The 21,305-nt window shown below is 54.4% G+C and overlaps 11 protein-coding genes across 11 annotated transcripts; 4 read left to right on the plus strand and 7 right to left on the minus strand.

Moving 5' to 3' along the window:
- Positions 1-89: 89 nt before the first annotated feature.
- On the plus strand, positions 90-1,953 carry CLAFUR5_10441 (Lignostilbene-alpha,beta-dioxygenase isozyme I; the record flags this gene model as incomplete). The annotated part of the gene is made up of 3 exons (XM_047909589.1): positions 90-475; positions 546-686; positions 747-1,953. 3 exons carry the CDS (start codon positions 90-92, stop codon positions 1,951-1,953), a joined length of 1,734 nt encoding a protein of 577 aa, XP_047764733.1.
- A 112-nt stretch (positions 1,954-2,065) lies between these two features.
- Positions 2,066-3,766, minus strand: CLAFUR5_10442 (uncharacterized protein; the record flags this gene model as incomplete). Its single annotated transcript, XM_047909590.1, has 2 exons — positions 2,066-3,450; positions 3,508-3,766. 2 exons carry the CDS (start codon positions 3,764-3,766, stop codon positions 2,066-2,068), a joined length of 1,644 nt encoding a protein of 547 aa, XP_047764732.1.
- A 161-nt stretch (positions 3,767-3,927) lies between these two features.
- On the minus strand, positions 3,928-4,710 carry CLAFUR5_10443 (Vacuolar-sorting protein SNF8; the record flags this gene model as incomplete). The annotated part of the gene is made up of 1 exon (XM_047909591.1): positions 3,928-4,710. One exon carries the CDS (start codon positions 4,708-4,710, stop codon positions 3,928-3,930), a length of 783 nt encoding a protein of 260 aa, XP_047764731.1.
- Positions 4,711-4,963: 253 nt separating this feature from the next.
- Positions 4,964-6,320, plus strand: CLAFUR5_10444 (60S ribosomal protein L7; the record flags this gene model as incomplete). The annotated part of the gene is made up of 3 exons (XM_047909592.1): positions 4,964-4,998; positions 5,398-5,509; positions 5,691-6,320. The coding sequence occupies 3 exons, from the start codon at positions 4,964-4,966 to the stop codon at positions 6,318-6,320; spliced, it is 777 nt and encodes a 258-aa protein (XP_047764738.1).
- Positions 6,321-7,245: 925 nt separating this feature from the next.
- On the minus strand, positions 7,246-10,211 carry CLAFUR5_10445 (Asnovolin E/Chermesin D methyltransferase nvfJ; the record flags this gene model as incomplete). The annotated part of the gene is made up of 3 exons (XM_047909593.1): positions 7,246-7,914; positions 7,986-8,216; positions 8,598-10,211. 3 exons carry the CDS (start codon positions 10,209-10,211, stop codon positions 7,246-7,248), a joined length of 2,514 nt encoding a protein of 837 aa, XP_047764737.1.
- A 546-nt stretch (positions 10,212-10,757) lies between these two features.
- On the plus strand, positions 10,758-14,552 carry CLAFUR5_10446 (DNA repair protein rhp26; the record flags this gene model as incomplete). Its single annotated transcript, XM_047909594.1, has 1 exon — positions 10,758-14,552. One exon carries the CDS (start codon positions 10,758-10,760, stop codon positions 14,550-14,552), a length of 3,795 nt encoding a protein of 1,264 aa, XP_047764736.1.
- A 124-nt stretch (positions 14,553-14,676) lies between these two features.
- On the minus strand, positions 14,677-15,461 carry CLAFUR5_10447 (uncharacterized protein; the record flags this gene model as incomplete). The annotated part of the gene is made up of 3 exons (XM_047909595.1): positions 14,677-14,956; positions 15,027-15,235; positions 15,324-15,461. 3 exons carry the CDS (start codon positions 15,459-15,461, stop codon positions 14,677-14,679), a joined length of 627 nt encoding a protein of 208 aa, XP_047764735.1.
- A 217-nt stretch (positions 15,462-15,678) lies between these two features.
- Positions 15,679-16,023, minus strand: CLAFUR5_20066 (uncharacterized protein; the record flags this gene model as incomplete). The annotated part of the gene is made up of 1 exon (XM_059462912.1): positions 15,679-16,023. One exon carries the CDS (start codon positions 16,021-16,023, stop codon positions 15,679-15,681), a length of 345 nt encoding a protein of 114 aa, XP_059319063.1.
- Positions 16,024-16,027: 4 nt separating this feature from the next.
- CLAFUR5_10448 (SET domain and MYND-type zinc finger protein 6) lies at positions 16,028-17,728 on the minus strand (the record flags this gene model as incomplete). Its single annotated transcript, XM_047909596.1, has 2 exons — positions 16,028-17,059; positions 17,111-17,728. The coding sequence occupies 2 exons, from the start codon at positions 17,726-17,728 to the stop codon at positions 16,028-16,030; spliced, it is 1,650 nt and encodes a 549-aa protein (XP_047764730.1).
- Positions 17,729-17,878: 150 nt separating this feature from the next.
- On the minus strand, positions 17,879-19,883 carry CLAFUR5_10449 (uncharacterized protein; the record flags this gene model as incomplete). Its single annotated transcript, XM_047909597.1, has 5 exons — positions 17,879-18,027; positions 18,790-19,444; positions 19,557-19,591; positions 19,640-19,716; positions 19,774-19,883. The coding sequence occupies 5 exons, from the start codon at positions 19,881-19,883 to the stop codon at positions 17,879-17,881; spliced, it is 1,026 nt and encodes a 341-aa protein (XP_047764729.1).
- Positions 19,884-20,722: 839 nt separating this feature from the next.
- On the plus strand, positions 20,723-21,184 carry CLAFUR5_10450 (Catabolic 3-dehydroquinase 1; the record flags this gene model as incomplete). The annotated part of the gene is made up of 1 exon (XM_047909598.1): positions 20,723-21,184. One exon carries the CDS (start codon positions 20,723-20,725, stop codon positions 21,182-21,184), a length of 462 nt encoding a protein of 153 aa, XP_047764259.1.
- Between the last annotated feature and the right edge of the window lie 121 nt (positions 21,185-21,305).

The following is a 21,305-nucleotide window of genomic DNA, read 5'->3' on the forward strand; positions in this document are numbered from 1 at the left end:
ACTTTACTCTAGAACAGCTTGACCGCAACACGAAACACAGACTTCATTTTACACTTCTCGACCAGGGTCGAAGTATATAGCCTGGCTGGATGCCGCCATGTCCCCCGTCTTCACTTGTGCTCTCCTGCTATAGCTTGACCACAATACCGTTTAGACGTGGAAGAATGTCTGCCCGCAGCGATTCCTTCCAGGATTCGAGCTCGAAAGTATCGAAGAAGGCGACTCTCAAAGCACAAGCTAGGATGGCACTCGAGGAAGAGCATGAGCGCACTGATGGGGAGCTGAAGTCGAACTGGCCCAAAGCCGTCGACCTCTATGGCTCGAACCTACCCTGCCGCTTGGAGGGCGAAGTTGGTGACCTCGTCGTTCTCGGCAAGATACCGAAAGAGATAGATGGCACGTTTTACCGCATGATGGTCGATCCATGGTGTCCGCCAGTGGAAGGCAACATACCGCTTGATGGTGATGGCAATATGTGAGTCTCGTCAACGACACATGGGGTATGTGGTTCCCGCAGCCAGGACAAGGCACTGAGCTCACTGTAGATCTGCCTTCCGCTTCCATGATGGTAGAGTCGATATGAAGACGAAATATGTCGAGACCGAGAGGTACAAGCTGGAGCGAAGAGCTGGCAAGGCGCTGTTTGGGCTGTATCGAAATCCTTGGACTCATCATCCTTGCGTGAGGTAAGGTCACTGCATGCTGATCTGGAGCACCGCACGAGACCAGATACTGATGAGAATCAGAGCTGCCATCGACTCCACTGCCAACACCAATCTAGTCTACTGGGCCAACCACCTCCTCGCCATGAAAGAAAGCGCCCTCCCCTACTCCGTCGATCCGCAAACTCTCGAAACCCGCACCTACGACCCCTTCGGCCAAATCAAAGCCAAAACATTCACGGCGCACCCCAAATACGACCCATACACTGACGAACTCATCGTCCACGGCTACGAGGCAAAAGGCATGGCGACCAACGACATCGTATCCTACGGCATCGACCGCACGGGGAAATGCAAGAATGAACTCTGGTTCAAACAGCCCTGGATCAACCCCGGCGCCATTCACGATTGCGCTATAACGAAGAACTGGCTCATCCTTTTCATCTGGCCCTTCGAAGCTGATGTGGAGAGAATGAAGAAGGGAGGTCACCATTGGGCTTGGAATTATGATAGGGGCCACACCATGATCGTCGCACCGCGGTACCCCGATAACCCACCCGCCCCCGGCTGGAAGAAAGGAGAGACGCGCCACTACACGTGGAAGAACTGCATGGCAATCCACACCGCCGGCGCCTGGGAAGACGCCTCCAACCCAAGCCTCCTCTACATCGAATCCTCCCGTGTTCACGATAACGCTTTCCCCTTCTTCCCCTCCGACGACGGACGTCTACCCGCTGCAGACGCCAAAGCCGATTTCGTGCGCTGGTGTATCGACACTTCCACCCCTGCGGGGACGTACATTTCCGATCCGGAGGTGATCCTCGACATCCCTGCGGAGTTTCCCAGGATCGATGAACGCTTCATGACCCAGAAGTACAACCTCTTATGGCTAAACGTCTTCATCAACCCAGACGGTCATAAAAATATCTACCACGGCCTCAACGGGTTGGCGATGCATAACCATTCCACTGGGAAGACACAATACCACTATGCTGGCGATGACTCGATGTGTCAGGAACCCATTTTCGTGCCTAGGTCGGAGGATGCGGAGGAGGGGGATGGATATGTTATGGCTCTGATTGAGCGGGTTAAAGCTAATCGTTGTGATGTTGTGGTGATTGATACGAGGGAGTTTGAGAAGGCGGTGGCGATTGTGCAGCTTCCGTTTCATATGAAGGCGCAGGTGCATGGGAATTGGGTTTCGGCGAAGGAGCTGGGTGGGTATAGGTCGCTGGTGAGGGAGGTTGGGGAGTTTGAGATGAGGAGGGAGGGGGCTTTGGAGCCTTTGTAGGGGAGGAAATGGCTGGTCAATGCGGTATGGAGCGCTTGAATTGATCGTGATTCATCGACGCCGAAGTCCTGCGAGTCCATTAAGCCGCATAGTGAGGTTGTGAACGTGTCCCTCAAAGCAGATTATTAACAAGGCCCGTGAAGTCACCTGTCCTTCGGCCAATTGGCCATGCCGGAGCTTCACTATCGCCTTTGCGACTTTGGGCGTCGGCTTCTTTCGGAGTGGTTCTCTGATTGTCGAAAGCTCTCTCGAACCCCAAGTCAATGCAGTTGGCTGTAACAGCTCTTCCTATTGGTGTCGGTCGAAACCGCCCGTGCGGTGAAGCTCGAATGCTGCGAAGCAGTCGAAGATATACGTCAGAAGACCCGTACAGAAGGATAGAGCCCATGTCGTCTTCATGAAACGCCCACATACCATCATCGCTGGACGGTAAGTTGACTCTCAGATTACACGTCTGCATTTGATGCAACTTTGCCATCAGCACTTTTTGCATGAAGTTGATGACTCCTGGGGCCGCGGTGGTGCGGCCTTCTGTCAAAACCCCTGCGACCGGCACCACCGCCCATTGCCTGAGAGCGACGTGGGACAGAGTGTCTTTGTGCCGTAAGAGGAACTTCACAGTGGTGACTGGCGAGCAGTGGTTCCAGACCTCGTTCATGAAATGTCCTCGAGGGCAGAAGACGGCTGAGTTAAGCATGCTGAAGTTGCGTAGCTTGGGCAGATAGCAGGTCGTGAGCACTTTCTGGCAAGTGTCAAGGTACGATGTATTCAGGACCAGGCGCTCCAGATTCTTCGCACAGTCCAAGATCCGGTACAGGATTGCTGCCATGTCACGATGGCCAGTGACGTCGTCCATGTCTCCTTCCATAACGCCGATGGAAAGGTGTTTGATGCAGCGCATGCTACGTTGAAAGACATCGCCATGAAGCATGGTCCCAAACGCGCGGTCATCGACCAAGTTTTTGTGCAGATATATTTCAAGTTCCACCGGCTGCTGCCAGCACGACATCGACGGCATGACTTTCAAGACTTGGCTTAGTGCTGCACGCGTGAAATTCATATCCACATCCGCGATGTAGAGTTGGCCCGAGACTTGCGTTTCCAGACTGAGTTGCGCGCGTGCCTTCCAGGCCGCTTCAGTGGCCGCATGCGAATCGTGGTACTTGAAAGCAAGTGGGAAGTTCAAGAAAGACGCATCGCCTTCTTCACTAGGGTTGTTGACTAGGCGGCTAAGTTTGGGCAATAGTGGGAGACATGTCCTTAACTTGGCGATGTCGAGTCCAGAGTCCAGGATCTGCCTTTTCTGTTGACGGCGCCTTCGGTGGTCCTGATGTGCATTCTGGACCGCCGACGGCGGCAACTTGTGCATGTTCACAATTTGTTCGATTCTCCGTAAGCGCCGCCATCTCTCCAAGTCCTGGACTTCTGGTCGGCAGGTGATGTTGAAGTAGTGCACGGCCTCGATGCCTTTACTGTAAATAGCATGCTGACAGATATCTGCTCATCGTCAGCGTGTCATGGCGGCATGTGTAGCTAATTTCGACAGTCACGTACATTGGAACCTGCTCAAAGAGCGTGGCGTCGGGTCGATGCATAGATCCTTGAAGAACGTGGTGAATCTCGTGGCACCAACTGCGGCGAAGCGTCGACAAGTCAACCTGAGAGCACATATGTCTGCGACCTCTGTCAGAGCAGCTGCGCACTCTACGAGTAGCTCGTTTGGCAGCCTGTATATCAGAGATTCTGGTAGCGCTTTTTGAGTTTGGTCAGCTCCCTGAACAGAGCAGTGTTCGGGCGAGGTGATGTCATCCATGATGTGCTCTGGTGCTACGAAGAGGGTTCGTGTTGGTGGACGCTTCTTGCAATTTATGGTGTTCAGCGCGAAATCACCCCTGTAGAGGCCAGCATGGAACAACGCTCTCGGCAGGACATGAGCAGGTGGAACAAATGTGAAGTCGGTAAGATGTCACATGTTCAGCCACCTTCGTGCATAGCAGCAGGACTCCAGTACTCGGTTTCACCAGCTTGCTCGTCGACCCAAACCAGGCTGTCGGCAACCAGATCATCAATGACGGCCACACCTCGTGCCTGCTCCCAGTGCAGGTTCGCTTGCAGCATAGACACAGTCACAAACCCCATGACCTGTATCACTTCCAGCACAGTCGACTGATCCGGATTCAACTCTTTAGGGACACTGCGAATATACTTCGTGGAACCCAGGTGCACAATCTTGAACTGTCCACCCAGTGGCTCCAGACTCTCCAGTGCACGCTGAACATCATCATTTGTCACTTCCATACCACCACCTACCAGTCCTCTGCCCTTGGCTATCCGCTTTCTCGCTTCAGCCAACGCAATCATGCCACCGTTTTCACCCCGTGACTCTCTGCAAACTTCCACAAGCCGCACGCCGAGCTCGAAGTAGAAATCGTTCACGCTTGTGCCGAGCATCTTCGCCCACACGCTGCCACCCTTCCCGCTTGCATCTTTCGCGTTGATGTTGCTGCCAGCGAGGGGATCGACACCAATGGCATGACACATTCGAGCGAACTCGGCGCGAAAAGTCGGATTGCTGCGAATGTCCTTGGCATGGGTGAGGGAGAAGTTGTGCAGTGCTGCTTGGAAGACGGAGAGCTGGTTGGCGAGAGCGTCGGCGTGGGTTGATCGAAGTGCAGCGCCATGAGCTGCGTACTTGTCGGAGGAAATAGCGGCGTTGGAGAAGGCGCCCAAGCCTACGCCGCGACGAGAAGAGGCCATGTTGTGTGAAAGTGTCACATTGGATGGTGTTGATGTCCTGGCGGTCGAGGATGATGGTCAGGCACCAAGGCATGAACGATCGGCTCGGGCCGCTCGGCAAAACATCTTGCCAAGCGTGCACGGTGCACCACACTCGATCGCCATTTCCCAAAGTTGCAGCTGGTCGAGAATTTGTTCCTTCCTCTCCAGACTCGCAGCCAGTCGCACACAACAACAACCCGGTCCATCCCCCACCAACGACAACACCGGCACAATGGCACCAGGAAAGAAGGCAGGTACCGTCAAGATGTATGTTGGCGCCAGTACCATCACCGCCGCCGGGTGAGGAGGTGCAGCACAGTCGGTCCGCAGCAAAAGCTCGAAATTGCTTGCTCTTAGCAGCAGCAAACATACACTCCATTCCTGCCTCAGTCCTGCACGTCGTCAACGCTGGCACGTCAGAATGTGAGGCAGCTGGCATTGCGAACATCGGCGAAAGCCTGCCTCAATGCCAGACGCCAGCTCGAAAGAGCACGGCGCTCTCGCCTAGCGAGATCTTGTCGGATGAGGTCCTTCGGGATGTCTCACTGATCAACAAACACTCTATCAGGAGTGCTCAGCGGAGAATGCATGAGAGCCAGACCACTGCGCCGCACTTCTTCGCGCGGGGGCGCATCCCTAAGCGGACCGACTAACATTGCACACCAGGAGCGTCCCAACCCAGGACCAGATTCTCGTTCCAGAGACTCTCCTCAAGAAGCGCAAGTCGCAGGAGAAGGAGCGCGCCGAGAAGGCCGAGCAGCGTGAGCAGCGCAAGAAGGTTGGTCACACCCACTCCCGCCCAGCACTCAATGATTATATCTACCAACCATATGCGACTAGCCTAAGGGCGATGTTGTCCATAGTCAACCATCTTTCGGGAATGAGACCGTGCCGCGTCTTGATCTACACATCAACAGTCATGGGCATTGATGACCATTTGCTGACATTGTCATCCACAGGAGAGCAAGCAGAAGCGCGAGCAGATCTTCAAGCGTGCCGAGTCCTACGTCAAGGAGTACCGGGACCTTGAGCGTGAGAAGATCCGCCTCAACCGTGTCGCCAAGTCCGAGGGCTCCTACTACGTCCCAGCCGAGCCCAAGCTCGCCTTCGTCGTCCGCATCAAGGGTATCAACAAGATCGACCCAAAGAAGCGCAAGACCCTCCAGCTCCTCCGTCTTCTCCAGATCAACAACGGTGTCTTCATCCGCCTGACCAAGGCCACCTCCGAGATGCTCAAGATCGTCGAGCCATTCGTCGCCTACGGCTACCCCAACCTGAAGTCTGTCCGTGAGCTCGTCTACAAGCGTGGATACGCCAAGACCAGCCAGAAGCAGCGCATTCCTCTCACCGACAACGGCATCATCGAGGAGCACCTCGGCCAGTACGGCATTGTCTGCATGGAGGACCTGATCCACGAGATCTACACCGTTGGCCCCAACTTCAAGCAGGCCTCCAACTTCCTCTGGCCATTCAAGCTCTCCAACCCAACTGGTGGCTTCCACAAGCGCAAGTTCCTCCACTTCATCGAGGGTGGCGACCTTGGTAACCGTGAGGAGTACATCAACCAGCTCATCCGCCAGATGAACTAGGTTCAGAACATGAGCATGAATTACGGACTGGGGTTGGGTGTGCGTTGAGCGCTGATATCCTGTGCTTCGCGAGGGAACGTGAAGCCAGCGCATGGCGAATGGCGTCGGTAGATCCAAAAAGGAATCGTTCAATGTCATCTTCAGCCCGTCCGACTCAAAAGTACTTGTTCTTGCTTACCGTCCTGCTCGTTCCTGCTTGTCTATCACCTGCATCTTCGCCTCACACCTGTCGTTAATCATGTCTTGCGTAGAAGCTCGGCATCACGCCTCGCAGACCAATACCAAACTACATCAGTTCGATGTTGCCTATACAACGCGAATCGTAGAACGCGACGCATCCCCGGCTAAAGTGTGGCGGACGCTTCGATGATCCCTCTTGGTAGAGAAACCAAAAGCAAAACGATCGCCCAAGGCACAGTGGCAGCGCGCGACAGGGAGTGCAAGAACCTACAATACAGGTCCGGTGCCCTCTCATCGAGTGTCTTTTAGGCCGGATACTATGGACATCTTGACCGAGCCACTGAGCCTTGAAAGATCGTCGAAAGGTTCGCGATGTTAGGAGCAATATGTACATCACTCACAGTGAATCTGCACGTGCTCTTGTTGGCACTTTGGGGCAGTGCCTGGTGCCATAGGCACTGTCCCATGGAAATTGAAGAAACAATCACATGCTGAAGATCTTGGCAGGTCATGGGCGCCACTCACTGCTGATCAATCGTACTTACCTCCGACAGTTGCTCTTGGTCCAGTGGTCGACTCAATCAGGCGCTCAAATCGAGCATGAAAGACGCTCGATGCACATTATCAAGCTTCACGACGTCTGCTGTGAGGTCGATGATGCGTTGCGAGATAGCCGCTCAACCAAGGATGATTGTTTTGCTTCACCAACCACCCTCTTCATCGAGCTCGACCTTTTGGCTACCTCTCACTTCACCACAACACCATAATGCATAAAATCCCACTTTCCCCCCTCAACCTCAACCTCAAACATTCCCACCTCCACCTCCACCTCCACCCTCTCCTTCTCCTCCATCCCCTCCGCAGCCTCATGAACCATCCTCTCAAAACTCCCCTCATCATGTCTAAACATCTCCCCACTCCTTGTTCGCTCATGCTTCAACACCCCAGGCTCCTTAACACCCGCCTGGCGTCCAAACACCATGCTCCCTTTCACGGGGTTCAACAGCTTCAACGTCTTTCGCACGAGCTCCACCTGCTCCGCCCAGCTGAACAGATGGAAGAAAGAGCTGGCGTGTACATAATCGAAACTCCCCTCCGTCAAATTCGGGGTGGACGCGAAGACATCACCGTGCACGAATGTACTCCTCAACGTCTCCCGGTCCCTGAACAAATCGTAGCCCAGCTCTGTGAAGTCCTTCTCCATCTCGAAACCTGTCAAGTTCGCAGACGCTGCGCCATCATGCACGAGTTTCCGTAAATCCTGCCCGAAGCAGCAGCCGAGATCAAGTAACGTCTTGCCACCTTTGACGCCAGCGAGGACGTCGTTGTATTTAGGGGCAGTGGAGACGCCGAAGTCGAGGAAGCGGTACTGGCCTATGCAGGGGTATGGGAAGATTTTGAAGGCGCGGTCACGCTGTTCGGTGATGTTAGCGAAGAATGGGCGAGGAGCGGGTGGGATGTGATTGACGTAGGGGAGGAACATACGACGTCTTTGACATGTTGCACGACTTCATCTTCGGGTATGCCAGCGTACTTGACGAAAAGCTCTCTAACTTCAGGTGTGAGTTTGAAAGATGGGTCGTCGATGAGGAGGCCGTTGAAGTCTTTCCAGATATCTGGCATCTTAGGCAGAATACTATTGTCAACGGTGTGCTTTGCTTGACTTGTAAAAGCGTCGTGGAGGTCTTGGCTGCTCATATACCTCTTGGTCCGGCCCTATCACTCCATCGGTCAGCCGTGATGGATCTTACTTTCTACTTAAGACCAAAGCCCTTGGACCCGATAGCGGCCAAGTGACTTCATCCTGCAAGGTACGCGTAAATAGAGTTCGCGTGTGATACCGAAAGGGAAATCGGTCGGATAGATTGCTGACGCGTTCGTTACGGCCTCAGCTGTACTGTGTCTATGAAGTGGAATGTCAATACCCATTTCCTCGCCTGACGCCGCGCTCAATATCATGTTTTCGTCTGTTCAAGTAGAAGCCGTCTCGGAAAGTCCCACCCGGCATTATGCAGTCCTTCACCGCGCAGCTCCTCGTCTCCGGTCATAGTTAACCACGCTGCGCTTACTATGCATCTGCGCCATCTTCCACCGTACGTAAAGCGTCAGCGCATCCTTACAGACGACTAGCAGACATCCTCCAACCAGGCTTCGCGCCCACTTGTGCTGCAGAAGGCCTGCAATGCCCGTCTTCTGGAGCCCTCTGAAGCGAGGATTCGAGAGGAATTGTGTTTGTCGAAACACATCGATTGGCGGCCGCCCTGCTGTCCACGCAGAAGGAAGGATGAGCTTTAGAGCCTCGCCAGCGAAACCGGCGAGAGTCGGAAATATGAGAGCGCCGAGGACCGTCTCTGCGATGGCGGTGGGTGAGAAAGACAGTCTTCGTTCTCCGCCGGCCGGTTGGTTTTGTTGATTCTGTTGTTGCTGTGCTTGTTGGCGAGCGCCCGCTTGTTGTGCTGGTGCTTCGTTCGCGCCACCTTCAGGTACTGGTCGATTATCCTGGACTACAGGTCCAGGTGCGCCTTCGTCGCCGTCTTGCGCTGCTTGATCTGGTTGTGCCATCGCATTGTTCGCTGCTATGGCTTGCTCAATCTGGTCTTCGTTTTCCCAATCATCCCATATGCCTCCATCGATTCGCACTTCGAAGACGTTGCCATCTCCGTTGTCAGCTGGCTGACCCTCATCACCCACATCCACAACCTCGCCATTGGCATCGGTCTGCGTCTCATTGATCCGAGGTTGAATAGCTCTCAGCCACTGCTTTTCCCGCTCGGCCCAGACCTTCTTGTAGTAGTAATTGTACAGCGAGCGAAAGTATGGCAGGACCGCGAATGCAAAGCTGGCGCTCGGCGGCCACTGCGCGAAGTCGATGAACTCGTTCGGTGAGTGTGCCTGTGACGCGAAGAAGATGATGGGCAAGACTGGTAGGACGCCGTCGGCGAAAGATGTGCGCGATAGCACAAGTATCGGTGTGATAAGCGGTAGTCCGACATAGAGCCTCCAGTGAACGATGTGGTCAATCAACACATTGAGCAGCTGTTCTGAGGCTTCACCAGGGTGACCAGCGTATGCCTCGACTGGCGCTCGTGTCGCATTGTAAATCACGGGCCGTAGTATACGCTGCCCGTCGTCGCTACCAAAGATGGCGTATATCGAATGCATACCGTGCGCCAAGCTGAAGTTGTACACCACACCTGACAGAAGCGCCAGAGATCCTGGTGTGACTGCTTTTGCACCAAGGCGCTCGATACCGCGATAGAAGTCGACAAGGTAGTCTCTTGGTCTTGACAGCTTGATCTCCGACTTGCACTGTGGGCACTCAATCTTCGGCGCTGCAAGTCCTGGTCGACCTCGCTGGTTCTTGGGTGCCTCCATGTCCGCGATCCAATCCAGCAGACATTCCTCGTGTGCCTCCAGCGCGCAAGGACAAGGATTCCGCCATCGCGATGTCTCAGGTGTGTCCTCTGTAGAGTCTGAAAAGCAGATCCAGCACTTCTTTGGTTCCGCATCGTCTTGCGGCAGAGGGAATGTGCTCGATGGCTGCTGTGTTTGCGGCTTCTCTTCCTGGTCCGGCTTGTTAACGAAGATGGTCTGAGAGTCTTCTGATCGGGTTCTTGCGGGTGATTGTGACGGACGCGAGGTTGATCGTGGTGCTTGGTCTGGACGTGATGGGCGGCGCTGCGATGATCGGCGTGCTGGCATGGAAGCCATCGTGGGCGGGGATGCTCCGGCTGGGAGGAGGAGGAGGAGGCTCTCGTGTGTACCTCGTGGAGTTGTGCTATCGCATGGAGTCGGCGAGATATGGAGTGTGCCTAAGATATGATGTTGCTAGGCGCATTGGCCGGGCTTGTGTGATGCTGTAGCCAAACAGTGTACTGTAGGAGCTCGACGTTTCATGTTCCGTCATTCACTTCGGCTGCACCTGCCGAGGTGCGGGTCCGGGCTCGTGCTTCGCTGACCCGAACTGCTGGGCCCAACTCCGTCATTCAATCCGGCCTCGACATTGTGAGATCGTCAAAGAACTTCTTGACAACACATCACGCCACGCAGATAACGATATTGCTGCAACTTATCACACTGTTGTGCGCCTCTCCGACAGATCAGCCAACACCGAGCACGCGACTACAACTGCAACGCATACTGCTGGTTGACGCCACAGTGATGCCTGCTACATCCGCGCTTTCATGAGTACACCCTACTCTCTTTACTTCCTCTTCCGCTCTCTATTCCTCACTCCTCCGCCATCGAGTCAGCACCATGGCGTCTTCTTCTGAAGCAGAGATAAACGAGGCGAACGACCCACCCGCGACATCTTCGGAACCACAAAACGAAGTGGTAGAGGCTCCTGGTACGGATGTGGAGGGCGATTCTGAAGCAGATGTCCCATTTCAAGGCGATGAGGCTGCACAGCTGGCAGCACTTGGAGCAGGTGTTCGCGACCAGGACGACCTCGAGAGAGACATTGGTCAGCAGGCGGACCAGCTTCTGGTAGAACAGGCCGACGAACGTGATCAGAAACGACTCGAGAAGACGCAGAAAGAGCGAGACAGACTGCAGACTGCCATCAAGGTATTGGAGAAGAGGCTCACCGAGTTTGGCAACAAAGCGACCAAGGACAAGCTGCGCGCCGAGATCGCTCATTACAATGGCCTTCTGCAGCCGCTTGACACCGATCTTGAGCAAATCCAGAAGCGCATGAAAGAGCGCCATAACGATGCACAGGGTGGCGAAACGCTTCTTGACAATGCTGGCAACAAGCGAATGGCCGGGGAGTGCCAGCGCGACTTCCTCATTCGCACTGGCAAAATCACCCCGTTTTCGAAGAAGGGTATGCAGCTGCTTAGAACATCGTCGAGCTTGGGCGACGTCCTAATGGATGCGGAAGAGGAGGACGAGGAAGCCCAAGAAGAGGACCAAGACGTGACTGAGGACACGACCGTCGAACCTTTGTCCCACAGGAATCTGCTTGCACCAGGCTTCGAGCAGGACGATACGAGTGCAGCTGCGAGCACAGCCGGGGAGCCTGAAGACGATGAGGCCATGGCAAGGAGACTGCAGGACGAAGAGTTCGCCTCAGAGCGACCCGCGAAAAGGAGACGAGTCGTGTCGAAAAGACCGACAAGAGCAGTCTCTGAAGACCCAAGCTCTCCCGCAGACGATGCCGATGCTTATGTGCCAGATCTTGATGAGAGTGGTGTAGCGGCGATTGGTGTGTCGGGAGATGATGCGGAGCCTGCAGACGACGATGCAGAAGGCGACCCGGCGCTCGCTACAACGCCTGGCATCAAGCGAAAAGGCAAGAGAAAGCAAAAGGCGGCGGTGACTACCGAGACGGAACAGGAAGATCTCGCGGGTATCGACGACGGCAACGAAGAAGTATACCAAGCAAGAGTGCAGAGCTGGGTGAAACGACGGCAAGCGGCGCGACAACGACACAAAGAAAGACGAGAATCAGCACAAATCGAGACAGAGCAAACTGCAGACGTCAAAGCTGAGCGGGAAGATGAGGTTGCGTTGGCCGATGTCGAGGAATCCAAGGAAGAGTGGTTCATGCCACATCCGAACAGAACCGATACTGTCTTCGAAGGTGGCTATCGTATACCCGGCGATATATACCCTTCACTCTTCGACTACCAGAAGACTGGAGTACAATGGCTATGGGAGCTATACGCGCAGCAAGCTGGCGGTATCATTGGTGATGAGATGGGTCTCGGGAAGACTATCCAAATCATCTCATTCCTCGCTGGACTACACTACTCTGGCAAGGTTGACAAGCCAATCATTGTGGTTTGTCCTGCCACAGTGATGAAGCAATGGGTCAATGAATTTCATCGCTGGTGGCCGCCGTTGAGAGTCTCGATTCTGCACACTTCTGGTAGCGGTATGCTGGACGTACGACGAGAAGAAAGCCTCGAGGACGACCTTGAGGATGATCGCTTCAGGCGGAAGGCGACTCAAAGCAAAGGCTACAACCAAGCCAAGCGCATCGTTAACAAGGTACTCAAAGATGGCCACGTCCTGGTGACTACCTACTCTGGACTGCAGACCTATGCTGAGTTGCTGATACCGACGGACTGGCAGTATGCGGTCTTGGACGAAGGCCACAAGATCCGCAATCCGAATACGGCCATTACGATCTACTGTAAGGAGCTGCGAACGCACAATCGGGTCATTCTCTCAGGCACACCTATGCAGAACAACCTCACCGAGCTCTGGTCATTGTTCGACTTCGTCTACCCGATGCGACTTGGCACGCTTGTCAACTTCAAGAGCCAGTTCGAGATACCAATCAAGCAGGGCGGTTATGCGAACGCTTCGAATCTGCAGGTGGAGACAGCCATGAAGTGCGCAGAAACGCTAAAGGACGCCATCTCGCCGTACCTGTTGCAGAGGTTCAAGGTGGACGTAGCTGCCGATCTGCCCAAGAAAAGCGAACGAGTCTTGTTCTGCAAGTTAACAAAGCTGCAGCGAGATGCATACGAGTGGTTTCTGAACTCTGAAGACATGAAGTCGATTATGGCTGGCAAGCGACAAGCCCTCTACGGCATCGACATACTTCGTAAGATCTGCAACCACCCCGATCTTGTGGAACACAAGACTCTGTCGAAGAAGACCAGTTACCAGTACGGTATTGGCAGCAAGTCTGGCAAAATGCAGGTCGTGAAAGCACTACTGGAGATCTGGAAGCGCAACGGACACAAGACCCTGCTGTTTGCCCAGCATCGGATCATGTTGGATATTCTTGAACTCTTCATACAAGGGATGGAGGGCTTCAATTATCGTCGTATGGACGGCAACACTTCGATCAGAGATCGACAAGACCTGGTCGACGAGTTCAACAAGGACCCCAATCTGCACGTCTTTCTGCTAACGACAAAGGTTGGAGGGCTTGGCGTCAATCTCACGGGCGCTGACCGGGTCGTCATCTACGATCCTGACTGGAATCCATCGACCGACGTACAGGCTCGTGAGAGAGCATGGCGTCTCGGCCAGAAGCGGGAGGTCGAGATCTATCGTCTGATGACAGCAGGCACGATCGAGGAAAAGATCTACCATCGACAGATTTTCAAACAGTTCCTCAGCAACAAGATCTTGCGTGATCCAAAGCAGCGGCAGACTTTCCAACTTCGTGACCTGCATGACCTCTTCACGCTTGGCACGCCTATGGAGAATGGCCAGACCGAAACAGGAAGCATCTTCAAGGGCACTGAAGTCAAGCTGTCTGGCAACGCTGCTCGTACCCAAGACCAAAGTCTGCCAACTCCCCCAGAAGAGACCGAGAAGGAAAAGGACCACGCAGCCATCAACGCCTTCGCCGGCATTGACAGACAAGAAGCGTGGCGCGGCGAAGACGAAGACGAGACCAACGCAGACTCTGCAGAGGATAAAGGCAACGACGATCGAGTGCTCTCCGGCATCTTTGATCGCGCAGGAGTGCAAGCTGCACAAGATCATGACGCGATCATCAACGGCCGAAAGACTATCCGCGCGGATCCCGAGATGATCGCGCGAGAAGCGAAGAAGGTAGCTGCTGAAGCTGCCCGAGAGCTCAAGCGTGCTGGCGAGATCGCACGATCACTTCCAGCCGGAAGCGTGACATGGACAGGTCAGCATGGCAGCGCTGGTCGCGATCCATCGCCCCCTCGACGTGGCGGCATGCGCGGTGGGCGAGGAGCGCCGTCGTCGGCCTCGGTGCTTGCCAACTTGCAGTCTCGTCAAATTGGCACAGCATCCGCTGCAGCTGTCGCGTCATCTTCCAACCCATCAAGTCGCGCGGCAACTCCGGTGCGTGGCGGTCGTGGTCGTGCTGCACCTACTGCACAGCCGAAAGGTAAAGATTTCCTGAAGCTGATCCGGGACTATCTCATTGCTCAAGGTGGCTCAGCTTACACCCAGATGCTGATTGACCACTTCAATCGATACTGCGGCAACGACCAGCGCACCATGGAATTCAAGGAGATGCTGAAGACCATCGCGGTAATGCATAAAGGCGGTAGAGGAAGATCAAAGTGGGTTCTGAAGGAGGAATACAGGACGCAAGAACCATCTTAGACATTGATACCCAGACATGAATTCATGCAAACACCCAAATAGTTTCTTATTCACGACATATCTGAACGTACAAAAGCCACAACACCCAGCACCATCGCACTCCATCAACGGACTCTCTCTCCCTCTAAGCAAAGTCCCTAGCATGGCTCCTCTTCGAGGAGCTCGAGTTCGAGCCCCCCATGGTGAAATCAATACACGACTGATAAGTCTGATCAACACTCGCGGCATCCCAATGCATCTGAATAGCGCAAGCCCCCTTCGCCGCACACTTGCCCCCCAAATCCGTCGGCATGGTAATCGTGAAATTCTGCCACTCGGCCTTCATGGGCGTGCTCGTCATGGCGTACTCCTCCCATTTCTGCATGGGGGAGCCGATTACGGTGTTTGTGTGGAGGTCGATTACACTAGAAGAAGTTGTCAGGATCTTCGTTTATTATGCGAATGTGTGAATGTGTGGGACAGGGCTGAGCTCACCTGATATTGGCGACACCACTATGCGGCGCCACAACCTGAAAGTACACCGGCACCTCCTCGCCAGCCGTGTACGTCTGAATGTTGTCGAGGTTGTCGTCGTATTTCAGTCCTTTGCATTTCCAGAGGTGGCAGGTCGAGGGGTTGTAGTTGGCTTGGTTGGCGGTTAGGGTTTGGAGGCCTTGGATGTTGCCGTTGATGTCGGAGGCCATCTGGGAGGGGTGTTAGATGAGGGGACTGACAGACAGACAGGCAGGGAGAAGGGGAGTGAAGAAGGGTGAGTTGTAGAGTTTGACGCACCATGTTGTAGGCGTGTTCACCGCATGCGGATCTGAAGACGTCGCCGGGCTGGCGGCCTTTGGGGGATTGGAAGTAGCCGTGGGCGTTGGTGAGGGTGAAGGTGCCGGCGAGGGCGGTGAGGGTGGTAGTGGTCTTCATTTTGGTTGGGAGTGGTGGTTGTTCTTTTCAGTTGGGTTCAAGGGAATGCGAGAGCACCAGTGCTCTTAGTTGTAGAAGCGAATGTATGAAAGAGAGGCTGCTCCTAGAGCGAAGAAGGACGAATACCACGAAAGACGGCGATGATGATGGATGAACCGCATGCTGGAAGTGAGCTGCAGACCTTTTGGATCCTCTACTGCTCCTACGATGGTGGGCCTCATATGTCGGGGCGGCCACGCTCGTCTCGTGTATACATAGCGTAGTGGATCTTGTCGTAGATGGAGAAATCGCCATGTGCGGTGACGGCCACCAGCCAAGCGCCGGCGATGCTCTTTGATAGAGTATACCGACTTTTTTTGATGGTAGTCATCAATCTGGTGTAGTACGGCTGCCGAGTGATCCGGTCTTGTATCGAATAGTGTATACCTGAAACATGGCTTAAGCGCAGCCCACCAGGCCAGCGGCCCCCTCTTTGCTTGGTGATGGAACCACTGTCATTCGATGAGCCTATACACAATATTAGTGCTACTAGCTTTTTTCTTATCATCTCTTGACGCTTCATCTCTTCAAAGCTTCAGAACGTCCACGTTCTTCGCCACAGCTTCCAGCTTGGGCCAGTTCTCCTTGATCTTCTCCTTGATCTGGGTCAAGCTGATATCCGTGTTCTGGACAGTCTGCTGATACACAGTCTCCACCAATCTTCCGAACGGCGAGTCTCTGCCATAGCTCTTCTCAATCTGCTCTCGTGTTTCGAGCAGGAACCCAAAGTACACGATCCGCAGATCGAAGCCACTTTGCAGGCATTGCTCGAAGATCTCTTTGTGGCTTGGGATATTCGGATTGCAGAGACTGTTGGTCACCGTCGCCATGAGCCAGCAGTCGATGACACGATCCGGGTAGAATGGCTGAGGGTAGAGATCTGGAGCGATCAGGAAGTGACGGAAGGCGCCTAAACGCCAGGCTGCGTACATTCTGCCCTGGGATAGGTAGATGACAAGGAGTTGACGGATGAGATGTGGTACTGGTTGGCGAGTGTAGCTCCACATCTCGCTGTTCAGGCAGAGTTTCAAAGCATCCTTGACCTCGTCTTCACCAGCATCTGTGTTGCCTCGGTTGAGGTCTTCGCTCAGACCACTGACGGAGAATGCTTCTGCTTGGAGGGCAGCCATACGCCTGCCAGCTGTTGGATCTGACGAAGGTACGGAAAACGCAGCTAAGGACTTCTCGTGCCACGGGATCAGAACGCTGTCTGCAATGGTGGCGAACTCAGACTTGAGCTGTTCCGGAGGCTTGAGGAAGGTGTCCTCTGCAAAGATTGGCCCTTGTTTGCAGCGAGGGCATTGGCAGGTGAAAAAGTAGTAGCCTTTGAGCTCTGCTTGACGAACACAGAGGGGGTTCGAGACGTCGGTGTACTTCATGAAGAGTTCTTCGCCTTTCTTGATCGGCTTGAGTGCGCGAAGGATCTGCCTGGGCTGGTTGAAGAGTGCAGCGGCGTTGGGATCGCAAGAGTGGTTGGCGCTGCACATGATTGGATCGAAGCCCATGCCTAGAGATGTGTCGTCGAGAGGGTTGCTCAGCTGTACAGTGTTGCTCATAACCTAGGGTTTTGTTAGCAGTACGCCTCGATGCGACTGACAAGTGGTACTGACATTAAAGAACAGCCCTTTCGCAATGGCCTCCGACTCGGTCCCTCCCATATTCGGCTCGCCAGCATACTTCCAAGAGCCATACGCCAGCATGCCAAAGTCCTCATACCTGTGCTGGTTCTGCTTCTTGAACTCATCAAGCGCACTCTTATCCGCCACTCCAGCAGGCCAGAATTGAAGAATGTCGAGTAGAGCTTCGTCCTTTCCCTCGGGATCGTTCTTCATGCGACCCAGCAGCTTCACGACAGCTCTGACACCATGCGGCAGATCAGGCCTGTTGTCAGGAGCGAGGACTTTGCACTCATACTTGTGCTCTCGCTTCCACGCTTTGCTCTGACATGACTTGGAGCAGTACCGAACACGCTTGCACCCCGTGCACGCTTTGGTGTCAATGATGGAATTCGTGAAATTGCCTAAGGCCGCTCTCCTCTGTCGCTCAAAGTCATCCGTCGCACCACGCTGGAGACACCAGGCGCAGGTATCCTTCAATCTCTCGATGTCGAGCTCGGCGACATATGGCCGGTCGAGTGAGAGGATGAGGTCACCGGCTGCAAAGTCTTTCTTTGCGAAGAGGCCACGGCTGCCGCCTGTGATGTCGGATGTCTTGACCAGGACGTCCATTGGAGGCGACCTTGATGGTGTGGTGTGTTGCCAGTGTTGGTGGCTGCCGCTGCCGCTGCCGCTGTCGGCCTCTGGTGTCGTCGGCAGCTCTGGACTTTTTTCCATCAGCATCCCTGGCATCTGAGGCCTGCTGCTTCAGCCTTCATCTCATCACCACAAACCTAAATACACCCATGACTGGTCTCTTACGAGTCTGAACGACGGGCAGGCACGATACGATGGCATTGCACATACTATACAACTGACATGCACAACGATCGCCGCTCTGATGTCCACGATCGACAAAAAAACGCCAACGGCTCTGCACGGAGATGGCGGCTGCTACATAGAACTACATGGCTGTTCTGCTACCTCTCACAGCACAAAGCCCAGCACCCAGCCGTGCGCCATGGCTTTTGCCTGCATAAAGACTAGTGACTCCTCGCCTTCCACAGAGGTACATCGCCACAGAGCCCTGGGTCTCAGTCGACCCAAGTGACATCGAAGGCGAAGCTGAACGTAGGGGTCATTGCGAACATCGGTGCCGCGGTGGCGCAGGTGGTTGGGAAGATTGCTCCGATCGCGAATTCTGTGGCGTGTCCGACCCAGGGGGTGGTGCAGCTGCGGGAAGACATGTTTGATGGGTTTCCAGGGTGGACGAGGTCGCTGTGATGAGTCGTGATGGCTTGGTGGGTTGCTTGCGTATTTTGGACTGGAGGGTCCATGTCATTCATCCCCATGATAGCTCATGCTTAAGCTATAGGCAGCAGCTCTCTATCATCCCAGTAGCAGACGACTGCGTGCCTCGAAATACTATGCGCTTCCTGTTCGCGCTTTAAGCCTCTCCCTCGACTTATGCCATGCTGAAGCGTGAAAAATGCAGCGCGAAGCGAAAGAAGAAATCCAGTCCCACGCTAAATCCATCCGTTGACAACGCCGAAGTGCCATTTCTACCATCGCTACTATTCGCGTTGGGCCCCGCGATTCGCCCATACCCTGGTGCTTGCTCGAGATCTGGAGAGGACGATTGCTGAAAGTCTATGCTGAAAGATGCTGCGCGGTCATGTCACCAGTAAAATCACCCTGGAACTCGTGCGGCAACTGGTTCGGGTCCATAGGAAATTGTGTCGCACCCACCATCATCTGTGCCTGCATTTGCATTTGCATCGTGGGCGACTGCAAGAAGGCTTGATGTGATGAGCTGAGCTGCTGCTGGTGGATCGCGGAGAACTGTTGGAGAGGAGAATACTGCTGTGCTGGCGGCGGTATTTGCTGTTGTGGTATGTGCTGCTGGGTGGGCAAGAACTGCTGGTGTTGCGATGAGGTTTGCTGCAAAGTGGGCGAGAAATGTTGCTGCTGGGGGTGAATAGGAGACTGCTGAGAACCGGCCGTCGCTTGCTCGTGACTCGAGGCTGATGGTATCTCCTGTGCTGTTACATCTGGCGCTACCTCTGCCTCAGGCGATGCGCTGTCGTTTGTATTTGACATCTGGGCGGGCGGCGCTTGCGGCTCTGGAAGAAGAGGCAAGTCTGGGTGTGTCTCCATAAGTTGCGAGCGTGTAAGGTCGTCAATCGGTGTTCCGGTCTCCTCGTACTCAATAACGCGTAGCCACTTCCGCTTCAACTTCGACATGGTTGTGGTGCTGCAGACGATTCCGAAGCGGTCGTGAATGAGCCATACCAGATCGTCGAGATAGCGATTTCTGTTCTTCGGATCCTGGAGCCACTCCTTTACTTCCTGTTCTGGATGTTAGCATGCCCCGAGGACTCAATGAACTTTTAGATGGGGCAACAGCCACTCAGGAGCGTGGCCAGCTGTAGGAGTAATGAAGCACGACGCGTATACGCACAATCTCCTGGTCTGGTGTCAACGCCTTCGGTCTACCTGTGTAGGGTTAGCGAAACTCGAGCTTCCCGCCGTTCAACCACATACCGTTTTTCTTGGCGAGCGCAGAGGGCATGTAGTTCGTGCCATGTTGTTGGAGGCATCGACGCATGCGGTAGATGGAACTAAACCATCAAGGCTGTCAACGACGCTCTCCAGCTGAAGCGCAGCGCTTATCTTACCTGCGGCCGACTTTCAGTCTCCTGTGAATAGTCGTCGGATCGAAGCCAGCCTCGAGGAGCTCCTTGATCTGCTCCTGGATCTCGGTGGGCTGCTTCCCAGAACCAGGCATGATGGAGGATATTGCCAAGGATCCCAGGTGTTTGTGACGGTTCAGTGCCCGGGAGTTTTCCAGCTGCGTGCAGGTAGAGGGCGTTGCGTTGGTCGTGAGAAGGTGAGGTGTGTCGCGACTTCCCTCGGCCAGGCTCGAAGAAAACAGTGGAGCAAGCCGCGGGGCGAGCCGCAAGATCTAGCACGTGATGTGGAAAGCTCAACGCGCTTCGCCTTCACTCCTGTTTAAGCGTAGCGACCGAGCGCTAGCCACACCGGAGTACGAGCTTGCGAGTACGTAGATGAGGCGTCAGCGAGGGAGTGGAGCTCTATCACCAGCCCTCAACTAGCCTTGGCGCCCGCTCTGATTGGTCAACTTTCAAGTTTTAGGGTCACGTGACCTACCGCAATGTGCCTGTTGGCGAACTCGCAAACATATACTCGTCGCTAACGCCTATGTCGTCGTATAATAAGCACTGTACGTCGGCTAGCGGTAGCGTGGATCGCACGCTACTTTGCAGTCTAGAAGGGTTGGTAGAGAGCTCCACTCCGCTACGCTTACCTTTGGAGGTTCACAACCGCCAACAGCACATTTTTTCACCATCAACCGTCTCACTTGTTCACACTGCTTTAACGTGTCAGAAATGCCAGATCGCCTCTTCGCTTCACATGTGCCAACCGTTAGCGGGCCGCGTTATGTTCAGGCCCTCCACAACAGCAACGTAGATCTGGGAAGAATCTTTCTCCATGGTCAAAAGCCGGGGGATGGCAGCGTATAAAGGTAATACTTGATCCTGAGTACCGCTCATTATCACTTCTCACAGCCAACCTGCTCATCTGCACGATATTCCATTGTTGAAAATGGCGAACAAGTCAATCTTGCTCCTGAACGGACCCAACCTCAACCTGCTCGGCACCCGAGAGCCTCACCTTTACGGCAGCACGACACTGGCCGACGTGCAATCTGCAGCAGTCAAGCAGGCAGAAGAACATGGCATCGAGCTTCTCCACTTCCAATCGAACCACGAAGGAGCAATCATTGATCGCATCCACGAAGCCCGAGGGAAGGCGGACTTCGTAATCATCAATCCCGGAGCCTTGACACATACTTCTGTGGGCGTGCGAGATGCTCTTCTAGGCTGCGACTTGCCCTTCATCGAATTGCACGTTACCAACGTTCATGCACGGGAGCCATTCAGGCATCACAGCTACCTCTTGGACAAGGCTGTCGGCGTGATCATGGGCTTGGGAGTTTTCGGGTATAGAGCTGCCATCGATTTTGTGGCACAAAGGTTCGCCAACGAGGAGAAGTCGAAGCTTTGAGTCGACAGCTCGTAAAGCGATCCTGCGTGGATGGCTTGCAACCAGATGCTCTTCGCACCGGAGTCTGGGCCTGCACGCCTGCCATATTCTACCATTCTGCTTCGGATCGGGTTGATGGCAA

The sequence above is a fragment of the Fulvia fulva genome, chromosome 7, assembly GCF_020509005.1.
Source record: "Fulvia fulva chromosome 7, complete sequence".
In the NCBI taxonomy this organism is placed as follows: domain Eukaryota; kingdom Fungi; phylum Ascomycota; class Dothideomycetes; order Mycosphaerellales; family Mycosphaerellaceae; genus Fulvia; species Fulvia fulva.